The sequence below is a fragment of the Entelurus aequoreus genome, linkage group LG21 (assembly GCF_033978785.1).
Source record: "Entelurus aequoreus isolate RoL-2023_Sb linkage group LG21, RoL_Eaeq_v1.1, whole genome shotgun sequence".
NCBI lineage: Eukaryota > Metazoa > Chordata > Actinopteri > Syngnathiformes > Syngnathidae > Entelurus > Entelurus aequoreus.
In genome coordinates, this window is record NC_084751.1 from 653,535 (window position 1) to 665,665 (window position 12,131).

At 39.3% G+C, this 12,131-nt stretch overlaps 1 protein-coding gene across 2 annotated transcripts in view; it reads right to left on the reverse strand.

Annotated features, from left to right (window-relative positions):
* The window catches only part of LOC133639044 (coronin-1C-A-like), a 24,373-nt gene extending 23,716 nt beyond the window's left edge, over positions 1 to 657 (reverse strand). The window contains exon 1 of one of the 2 annotated variants that reach the window (XM_062032115.1): positions 434 to 657. In XM_062032115.1, coding sequence (XP_061888099.1) covers positions 434 to 602 — 169 coding nt within the window. In that variant the 5' untranslated portion in view covers positions 603 to 657. The remainder of the gene's footprint in view (positions 1 to 433) is intronic. The other variant, XM_062032114.1, reaches the window with a different exon arrangement.
* Between the last annotated feature and the right edge of the window lie 11,474 nt (positions 658 to 12,131).

The window sequence follows — 12,131 nt, forward strand, 5'->3', positions numbered from 1 at the left end:
TTGATCTAACCGTTGCAGTATTACCCATACACTGATGCTACACTTGGTATCTTTATTGTTGATATTTGTATCGATCCGCTCTTGAATGTTTACATTCAAGAGCTCTAGCTTACCAGTTGGCGGTTAGAATATCCTCCATCGGTGTGAAGTGTAGCATATCTAGCTATTCCTCGTCCTCCAGTGATAATGTTACGTGTCAGAAAGGTAGGTGATTTTCTGCTTTGCACTGTGGAGGGACGTTAGCCGCTAGCAAGAATGCTACAGTGCGTTGAAGATGCGTTCGTTTGTCAGGTGGTTGCCCGCAGCCATGGGAGTTCATGTTTTATGACCGAGTTCTAGAGAACCCAGTGGTTATTTGCTTATATAGACCACGCACATGTCAACAATCATTTATGATTTTGTAAGATTTTAGCAGGAGAACAATCTCACCCACCTTTCTTTTGAAGTGGTTGAGGCTCTTGTGGTCTCTCTTTGGACTTCTTTGGCACATCAAAGGCGTTCTTTATTTGAGAAACGTTGATGTTTGAACTCTGACGCTCTGCCACCCGGACTTGAGTTTTGGCTCCTTCGGGCTGTAGTCGGTGAGCCTGACTTCTCTTCATGGTCTCCTTGACGAGCTCGGCCACAGGCTTGAAGGATGCAATCTCGGAGTGATCTTGGTTGGATCTGATGCTGTCCCGTGTGAGGGGCTCTCTTCTCATAGCCGGTTTTGGTTGCTCAGTCTCATGATCTGATGCATGCGCGGACTCTGCAGGGATGGAAGGATTTGGTGGGTTTGTCACTACAGGTGGCGGTTCTCTTTTGAACTTGTTTCTTCTTTCCAGGAACACCCGCCTCTGCAACATGTCCAAGTCTATGAGCTCTTCATCTGGGGACAGTTTTCCCATACGGGCACAGTACTCAAAGTTAATCAAGTCCCCGTACTCGTCGTCCATGTGTTCCAGTGACACGTTTTCCCAAGGCCTGAGGTCCATGGACAAGCGTCGTATGTTGGTGTAGGTGCCTCTATCGTCCCACAGTGCACACATGTCCTGGTTGGACATCTTTGCGCATCGGTTAAAATCCACAGTGCGTCTCCTCCTGGCTCTGTCCTCAGAACGGTGGTTTACTCGTCTCTGCACGTCACCGGAGCTCAACTGAGTTGTCTTAAGCTTAATAAATGGATTTTTGGGTTTCTTCGGAACAGGCGGAGGCGGACCTTTGACTTTGGTCGGCGGAGGCTGGTCCATTTGTTCAGTCGATGCGTCTTTTTCGGGTAAAAAATGGGCTAAAGGTGGAGGGATGGTGACGGCGGAAACGCGTACAGGATCACTCTCCTTTCTCAAGTGTGCACAATGTGACATTCCATCGCAGTCTTCATTGCAATCAGCGCGACTGTCCTGTTCCGGTTGCGGTTTTGGACAAGGTCTCTGGTCTTTCAAGGGTTTTGTTGTTCCCAAACTGTGTGCCACTGCGTTTGCTCTATTGGAGATAGCACTGGTGAACCTGTCCTCTTGGGTTTCCGGTGCATAAGACCCTGAATCCGGCGTTGCTATAGTTTCCGAGTGACTCCGTTCACAATTTGATTCATTTCTCGTCACCATCAAGAGGTCCGCCTCCTTTGCTGTGTTTCGCAAGTCACTGTCGGAGTGTGGACACCTGCTGTCTGTCAATTCAAAGTTCTCTGGTAGGCAATTCCTGGATGGTTGCGTAGTGTCTTCCTCAGCTCTATTTTTGACAGGTGATTTGGTTTTGTTCCCATCCAGGACTAGACAGTCCCCCTCGTTCGGAAGCTCACATAAGACTCTTGCATCAACCGTACGTCTGCCAGCTTGCTCCTCATCCATAGTTTTACTACCGTCCTTGCTAGGAGAGGTTCTCTCCAAAGTCTGTCTGGTCTTTGAGTACTCTGTAGCTCCAGTGTCAGGCCGTCTCTCCTCGTCTCCACCCCCTGCGACTATCAGAGGTCGATCCCTTTGACCGAGACCTGCGATTGGCTGCTCAATTTGGGGGTCCATACGTCCCGCAGCAGCCATACCTTCCCATGGTTCCTCTTTGTCTGTATCTTGCATCTTCTCCACCTTCTGGCCCATAGTTCTGTCGTACAATAAGAAAGACACATCAGCAGAAGTAGATATCAACAGAAGGATGGCTTGTCCTTAATGTCCCACATGAACATGCTGCAGCTATCTTTAAACCATCTTGAACTCTATTTTGGTATATTCCTCACACCCTTTCTATCTATCTTCTCCCATTCTGTATGGCAGGAATGTTCTATAATTAGTCGGACGGCCAGTGAGTCAGGAGGCCGTAAAAGAAAGCAGACACGTGAGATAAGAGGTCAGCCAGTTGACAATGTCAGAGGACCGGACTGGACCGCAGGGCACAGCGTGTTTGTCCCCTCGATTGTTTTGGTTACAGTGTCGCAAAAGGTCATTGGGAATTTAACTGAGGTTTGACGAGAGCACAGACATGATGGATGAGAGACCGGAGATTAGAACAAAAACTCAGCTGACTTTAAAGTCCTGATGTGTATTTTTAGGTCAGGACCAAACAGTACACAACATAAACCACAGGTAGGCGATGCAAGCTTGTTGCTGTTACGCAAAATGTACTTTTTAAGATAAATATTTGTCCTTCAGGCCTGTTTATAGCACCATCACTAGTAAAAATCTTGGTGCTCCACCTTTGAGAGACGAGGCGAAAAACAAAAAACTGCCTTCCACAGGCTTTGCTACATATCTTAAAACAAGGCCTAGAGTTCTGCCAACTATCCATCCAGCCGGCTAAAGACGAGGAGACTAAGTTTGATCATTTTTGGCTAAACGGCTAAAATGTTAATAATTGTGATCATAATGTCAGTGTTGTAGCGTACATTGTGATGCTAGTTTTGACAACGTTTATGTCCTCCTGTCCCACTACTTCATGTTACTTCATTTATGGTAACAGTGGACAGTAACAGTTAAGCTTTTCAATCTGGCCCGCCAAACATTCCCAAAATCAAATGACTTGAACTATACAAAGTATTTCAATGATTGGAATCTGCGCTTTTGCATGATATACTAGTTACCAGTGTTGTCCCGATACCAATATTTTGGTACCGGTACCAGTACCAAAATTATTTTGATACTTTTCTGTACTTTTCGATACTTTTCTAAATACATTTCTAAATAAAGGGAACCACAAAAAATTGCATTATTGACTTTATTTTAACAAAAAAATCTTACAGTACATTAAACTGCTCGTTTTTATTGCAAGTTTGTCCTTAAATAAAATAGTGAACATACTAGACAACTTGTCTTTTATTAGTAAGTAAGCAAACAAAGGCTCCTAATTTAGTCTGCTGACGTATTCAGTAACATATTGTGTCATTTATCATTCTATTGTTTTGTCAAAATTATTAAGGACAAGTGGTATAAAATGAATTATCAATCTACTTGTTCATTTACTGTTAATATCTGCTTACTTTCTCTTTCAACATGTTCTATCTACACTTCTGTTAAAATGTAATAATCACTTATTCTTCTGTTGTTTGATACTTTACATTCGTTTTGGATGATACCACAAATTTGGGTATCAATCTGATACCAAGTAGTTACAGGATCATACATTGGTCATATTCAAAGTCCTCATGTGTCCAGGGACATATTTCCTGGCTTTATAAACATAATGTACATTTTAAGAAAACAAAAGATGTTGTGATGCCAAAAAAATATCGACATAATCATAGTAGTATCGACTAGATACGCTCCTGTACTTGGTATCATTACAGTGAATGTCAGGTGTAGATCCACCCATGGCATTTGTTTGCATTGTGACACCGGTGAGCTACGGTGTGTAGTGAAGCATGTTTAGCTATTCCTGGTCCTGCAGTGATGATACTTGTAAGAAACGTACTTTATTTGTCGCCATGGAGACGAGGATTAGTGATTTAGAAGTAGCTAAAACACTGCAGACCGCGGCTGGACTTTAGCTAGCCGTGTCTTAAAGCACCTCTTCCTGAGGGCGTTTCAGTGTTATAAGTTCACCTTTATCTTTACTTTTTAAGCCAAAATGCGTCCGTTCTCCCTTTTCTGTCTACACACTGTGTCTGCTTGTAAGTACTCTGTGATTGTGTGCTGCCGAACATGCTCCTCTGCTCGTAAAACCAGCAATGTCACGACTTGACGACGACGGGGGGGTGGAGGGACCGGTACTTTTCAAAGGGGGTATAGTACCGAATATGATTCATTAGTATCGCGGTACTATACTAATACCGGTACACCGTACAACCCTACTGGTTACTATGGTAAGTCACAGCAGCTCAGACGAGGCACCAAGCCGTTTCCAGAGTGGTCATCCTGAAATGTGGGTGTCAGGGACAGACGCGGAAGGAGATTTTTACAAGAAAGTTCTAAAGCTTAGTGATATATCAGATATATCAGATTGTAGCTGGGGTTTTTTTTACCCTTCGCGTTCATATTTCGCTGAGTTTGTTGCATTTTGTTTGTGTTTTGCTTGGTTGTAAAATATGTGGATGGAGAGGGGGTGTGACGTTCGTATGTTGTCAATATTCAGTGTTTTATCCTTCATAGTTAATATTGTAAATCCCCCATTCTTTATTTTCATGTACATTCTGGGTGTCTCATTCAGTAAAAAAATTGTACAATCCCATTCCGTTTTTTAAGGCGGTCTGACATAATGTTTTTAGTAGAGATGTCCGATAATGGCTTTTTTGCCGATATCCGATATTCCGATATTGTCCAACTCTTAATTACCGATTCCGATATCAACCGATACCGATATATACAGTCGTGGAATTAACACATTATTATGCCTAATTTTGTTGTGATGCCCCGCTGGATGCATTAAACAATGTAACAAGGTTTTCCAAAATAAATCAACTCAAGTTAGGGAAAAAAATGCCAACATGGCACTGCCATATTTATTATTGAAGTCACAAAGTGCATTATTTTTTTTTAACATGCCTCAAAACAGCAGCTTGGAATTTGGGACATGCTCTCCCTGAGGTGGGCGGTTATTGGGGGGGGGGGAGGTAGGGGGTAGCAGGGGGTGTATATTGTAGCGTCCCGGAAGAGTTAGTGCTGCAAGGGGTTCTGGGTATTTGTTCTGTTGTGTTTATGTTGTGTTACGGTGCGGTTGTTCTCCCGAAATGTGTTTGTCATTCTTGTTTGGTGTGGGTTCACAGTGTGGCAACAGTGTTAAAGTTGTTTATACGGCTACCCTCAGTGTGACCTGTATGGCTGTTGACCAAGTATGCCTTGCATTCACTTGTGTGTGTGAAAAGCCGTAGATATTATGTGACTGGGCCGGCACGCAAAGGCAGTGCCTTTAAGGTCTATTGGCGCTCCGTACTTCTCCCTACGTCCGTGTACACAGCGGCGTTTTAAAAAGTCATACATTTTACTTTTTGAAACCGATACCGATAATTTAGAAACCGATACCGATAATTACCGGTATTACATTTGCCGATATTATCGGACATCCCTAGTTTTTAGCTTTCAATCAGACATTATTGTGAGGTTTTGTATTAGTGTTCCTAAAAAAATCAGATATACCGGCCCCCAGACACATTTTTTTCTCTAAATTTGGCCCCCCGAGTCAAAAAAATTCCCCAGGCCTGCTTTAGAGCAAACTGTCTTTGTGTGTTGCAACTAACTGTGGGTGACATCTTGACCCTGGAACAGACTAATTCCAGACTAACTCTCTCTCTCTCTCTCTCTGTCTCTCTCTCTCTCTCTCTGTTCTTCATTTGCGAATGGCAAACAGCTTTATGGGAGACTTGTGACTTTGAGTGCACAATCCATTAGTCTGGTCCTAATGACGACTTTGCACCGACAAGACCTCTGTGGAACCATATTGTATGCTGGAAATGAGATGTTATGGACGATAATAAACCCCCAGAAGAAAAATCTCAGAGCATAGTAAATAAATAGCTGACTAGACAAAAACACAATGAGACTTACTGGTACTTTGAATCGGACATTTGTGAAGGCATGCTGTTAGATGTTGAATAGCAAGATGGCAGCCCTTATAGTTTGAAAGTGTATGATGACACGTCTGACTATGATGATGCCAGTAACACATGTCTGTGATACAAACACCACATGTTTGACTTAAACATGACATGAAGAACCTGAGGAGGTGTCCACATTTCCCCACAAGAGCTGCGTATTTAAAAGCAAGCCATGTAGATAAGCTGAGACTTTATATTTAAAGGATAATTGTGACAAAGTGTATTATCAGTGGTTTTAGTTTGAACATTATTTTATCATTACGTTACTTTTTTGTATTTGTTTGAGGCACACTTCGGACATTCCCATGATCTTTTGAACTAAAATAGAGTTTTCATCTAGTTCCTATATTGTCAAAGTCAAGGCCCGCAGGCAGTGTTTTTCAACCACTGTGCCGCGGCGTCGTGAGATACAGTTTGGTGTGCCGTGGGAGATTATCTAGTTTCACCTATTTGGGTTAAAATATTTTTTGCAAACCAGTAATTATAGTCCGCAAATTATGTGTTGTTGTTGAGTGTCGGTGCTGTCTAGAGCTCGGCAGAGTAACCGTGTAATACTCTTCCATATCAGTAGGTGGCAGCCGGTAGCTAATTGCTTTGTAAGATGTCGGAAACAGCGTGCAGGTAAAAAGGTATCTAATGCTTAAACCAAAAATACACAAAAGGTGAGTGCCCCTAAGAAAAGGCATTGAAGCTTAGGGAAGGCTATGCAGAACGAAACTAAAACTGAACTGGCTACAAAGTAAACAAAAACAGAATGCTGGACGACAGCAAAGACTTACTGTGGAGCAAAGACGGCGTCCACAGTGTACATCCGAACATGACATGACAATCAACAATGTACCCACAAAGAAGGATAAAAAACAACTGAAATATTCTTGATTGTTCAAACAAAGTAGATGCGGGAAATATCGCTCAAAGGAAGACATGAAACTGCTACAGGAAAATACCCAAAAAAAGAGAAAAGCCACCAAAATAGGAGCGCAAGACAAGAAGTAAAACACTACACACAGGAAAACAGCAAAACAGTGCAAATAAGTCAGGGCGTGATGTGACAGGTGGTGACAGTACACCTACTTTGAGACAAGAGCTATATTGATGCGTTCTTGCTTATGGTTTAAAGCAGTGGTTCTTAAATCTTGTTGGAGTTACCGAACCCCACCAGTTTCATATGCGCATTCACCAAACCCTTCTTTACTGAAAAATTTTTAAAAAATTTTTTTCAAATTCAAGACAAAGTTATATGTTTTTGGTAACACTTTAGTATGGGGAACATATTCTAAGTAACAAAGACTTAATTTAGAGTTTTTTGGTTGGGGTCAGGGTTAGAGGGTTAGGGTTATAATAAGGCCATGCTGAATAAGGCATTAATAAGTACTTAATAATGACTAGTTAAGAGCCAATATGTTACTAATTTGCATGTTAATAAGCAACTAATTAATGGTGAATATGTTCCCCATACTAAAGTGTTACCATGTTTTTATACTGGTGCACAAAATGAACCGCGCATGAACATCACCTTGTTCAAACAACAAAACCAACCCAGTGCATAAACTCACAACAAATTACACACCTGTAAATCAGTCAGCTGTTGCCGTATCCGTAATACGCCGATAGGGAGAAGTTTTTATTTACACAATGAGTCAAGTGTGTCTTGACCTCCGCCGAACCCCTGAGCCCGACTCACCGAACCCCTAGGGTTTGATCGAACCCAGGTTAAGAACCACTGGTAGTGGTTCTTAACCTTGTTGGAGGTACCGAACCCCACCAGTTTCATATGCGCATTCACCGAACCCTTCTTTAGTGAAAAATAAAATGTTTTTTTCTTAATTTAATCTTAATTTATAAATATTAATCATGAAATTACGTTATTATATTAAGTAAATACTATCCATCCATCCATTTTCTACCGCTTATTCCCTTCGGGGTCGCGGGGGGCGCTGGAGCCCATCTCAGCTACAATCGGGCGGAAGGCGGGGTACACCCTGGACAAGTCGCCAACTCATCGCAGGGCCAACACAGATAGACAGACAACATTCACACTCACAGTCACACACTAATAAAGATATATTTCACAAGCAGAAAGTTACAGGAATGTACACATGATACCATGTTTACATCTCATTGTGCAACATGTGAATGTTTTAGTGGGAACTAAATGTGATATCTGAAAGGGATACACATTATTTCCAAAGCAGGACCCCCACCCAGATATATAATACTAGTACACAGTTCATGAAAAACAATATTTTTTGTTATTGTCATTGTAAGTGGGCCAAAACACTTCTATTAGAAAATAATCTCATGGAAATGACTGCTGTCGTTTGATTATAATAATAAAACATTTAACTTGTTATTTAGTCAGGTTTGGGACGGGTGTGCTGCTGCTGTGCACGTCTGATGTTGTCACATGTGCTCCACTGAATGCTCAAGGAGTTTTTGCGTTTCCTCACGCGTATGGAAAAATAGAGGGAACATTATTTGGGGGTATGCATAATCCGCTTTTTATTCACACTATGAGTCGGGTGTGTCTTCACCTCCGCCGAACCCCTGAGGCCGACTCACCGAACCCCTAGAGTTCGATCGAACCCAGGTTAAGAACCACTGATCTATTGTGAAGAAAGTGTGCATTGTGTGGTACTATTAATCAGCTAAGTATTGGGTAATTCCCAATCATGGCACCCACCTGTTCCCAATTCGCCTGTTCACCTGTGGGATGTTCCAAATAAGTGTTTGATGAGCATTCCTCAACTTTCTCAGTGTTTTTTGCCACTTGTGGCAGCTTTTTTTGAAACATGTCGCAGGCATCAAATTCCAAATGAGATAACATTTGCAAAAAATAACAAAGTTTACCAGTTGGAACGTTAAGTATCTTGTCTTTGCAGTCTATTCAATTGAATATAAGTGGAAAATGATTAGCAAATCATTGTATTCTGTTTTTATTTACCATTTACACAACGTGCCAACTTCGCTGGTTTTGGGTTTTGTACTTGTGTAGTGACTGAGACATGATGTGTTGTGCTCCTGAGTTATTGTTGGGGACACAATAAAGTGGCTCCTCGGCAACCAGGTAATATATTTGTTGTAATGAAAAAACAAGAACTTTCGTAATTGCTGCGTTTTTCATGTATCTATTTATTATTGCATTGCACAAAGAGCATAGACTACCGAGTCAAATTCCTTATGTGTTAAACATGCTTAGCTAATGACGCTGATTCTAATTTTAAGCGTCCCGTTGCATTCTGGGAAATCCACCAAACAGAACTCTGACTCAAACTAGTCATGCATTTAGCTGTTGTTGTTGTTGTTGTAGTATTACCACTACCTGTGTGAACTTGTAACATCAAACTTCTCCATGGAGGTGTAATTATAATAGAATAAATATATAAGCTATTTTAAGAATGATGTTATACACAGTTGTTATATTTCACCAAAATGTAAATATGATTTATTATGCAACACTAGTTTTACCAACGCTACATATAATACTGTATATACAGTGCTTCAATTTTTACACGTTACGTTACAGCCTTATTCCAAAATGGAATAAATTCATTTTTGTCCTCAAAATTCTACAAAAAATACCCCATAATGACAATGGTTTATACTTGTATAGCACTTTTCTACCTTCAAGGTACTCAAAGTGCTTTGACACTATTTCCTCATTCACAGATGGCGGCAGCTGCCATGCAAGGCCCTAACCACCACCCATCAGGAGCAAGGGTGAAGTGTCTTGCTCAAGGACACGACGGACGTGACGAGGTTGGTAGAAGGTGGGGATCGAACCAAGAACCCTCTCCCAACTGCGCCACGCCGTCCCCAATCACATGTAGATAAGTATGCACAGCATTTGCTAAATACTTTGTTGTTGCACCTTTGGCAGCAATTACAGCCTCAAGTATTTTTGAATGCCACAAGCTCGGCATCGCAACTCTCACGCTCCATCGGATGGGATGGAAAGCGTCATCCAGGATGTGTCTGTACATTGCTGCATTTATTTTTCCCTCTATCCTGACTAGTCTCCCAGTTCCTGCCACTGAAAGCCACCCCCGCAGCATGATGCTGCCACCACCACGCTTCACTGTAGGGGTGGTATTAGTCTGGTGATGAGCGGTGCCTGGTTTCCTCCAAACATTCACACCAAAGAGTTCAATCTTTGTCTCATCAGACCAGAGAATTTAGTTTCTCATGGTCTGAGAGACTTTCAGGTGCATTTTTGGCAAACTTTTTTTTTTTTTTTTACAAAGAAATGGCTAAAAAATCTAAACTTTTCACATTGTCATTATGTGGTATTGTGTGTAGAATTTTGAGGGCAAAAATGGATTTATTCCTGTAACATAACAAAAAGTGGAAAAAATTGAAGAGCAGTGAATACTTTCTGGAAGCACTGTATATACAGTGTAACTGTATATACAGTACAAGCATGTACAACAACTCCAAATATAGAAATGTCTATGATAATATCATTTATAACTTTATTGGATTGTTAAACCTAAATTATATATATATTTTTTGTCTTGAACAAGAAATAATAATGTTACTTATTTGACAACAAACTGAAACAACTAAATTGTCCTTTTTTTCCAAATAATAACCAAAATCCCAATTTTTTAACAGCAACATTCAAGTAAATACAGTCACTATAATTTGACATCTCATTTAATAAGTAATAACATTATTTGGAAAATAAACCGAAACAACTAAATAGTCCTTTTTCTACAAAAAATAACTAAAAACACAACATTCCATCAGCTTACGATGTTTTTTTCTGTGTAGACCTAAATTTGTTGTCTTGGACAAGAAATAATAATATAAACGGAAACAACAAATTTTTCCCCAAATAACCATAACATTTTAACATTGGACATTGAAGTAAATAACTATGATTTGACATCTAATATAAGAAATAATCATGTAGTTTATTTGGCAACTAACAAACTGAATCAAGTAAATTGTCATTTTTTTCCAAATAGTAACCAAAATCCCATTTTTTTAACAGCAACATTCAAGTAAATACAGTCACTATAATTTGACATCTCATTTAATAAGTAATAACATTATTTGGCAAATAAACCGAAACAACTAAATAGTCCTTTTTCTACAAAAAATAACTAAAAACACAACATTCCATCAGCTTACGATGTTTTTTTCTGTGTAGACCTAAATTTGTTGTCTTGGACAAGAAATAATAATATAAACGGAAACAACTAATTTTTCCCCAAATAACCATAACATTTTAACATTGGACATTGAAGTAAATAACTATGATTTGACATCTAATATAAGAAATAATCATGCAGTTTATTTGGCAACTAACAAACCGAAACAACTAAATAGTCCTTTTTCACAAATAGTAACCCAAAACACAACATTTTATTGGCTTACGATATTTTTTCTGTTTTTCATTCATTTTTTTTAAATTCATTTTTTATTTATCTCCTTCATTGATGTGCATTTTTGATCAATATACAATTAAACTCTAACAACAAAACACATATTTACACACCTATGCTCGAGAAGGAAGAATGAAGAAAATCTTATATTTCCTGACCCCTTCAACATAATAAGTAGTTAATGGATAGCCCAGATTCACAAGCAAATAATACCAAACAAATACATCCAAATATAATGAAAACAAACAAAAAACACACAAAAAAAACAAGTGCAAAAACTTCATGAAGTACAAACCGAACAAAAAATAATATACACCTCACGGGATAATACAAAACAAATATAAAACCAGACAAAAAATAAGTAAAATAATAAATATAAAGCAAAATGTAAACATATGGTCCATATGATCTTATTGTTCTGTTTTTATATATATTTTTCAATTGGAATATTTTTCTACAATCTTTTATCTCATTCTAAAGAGAATTCCATAGTTTAGACATTCAACTAAATAACCCACATTTCTGTAACAAGAAAATTTTTTAGCTTTTTTTTTTTTTTTTACAAATAAAAATACTCTACATAACATTTTAACAGTTTGTGTTAATCGAGTATGTCACAGTCAGCTCCACATCACACATGTGGTACATAAAATACATATCTCCAGTGAACTATCTTGTGCTCAATGGCAATATTATTATTTCACAAAAAATAAAATAAAATGTAATTAATAAAATAACATTTCATT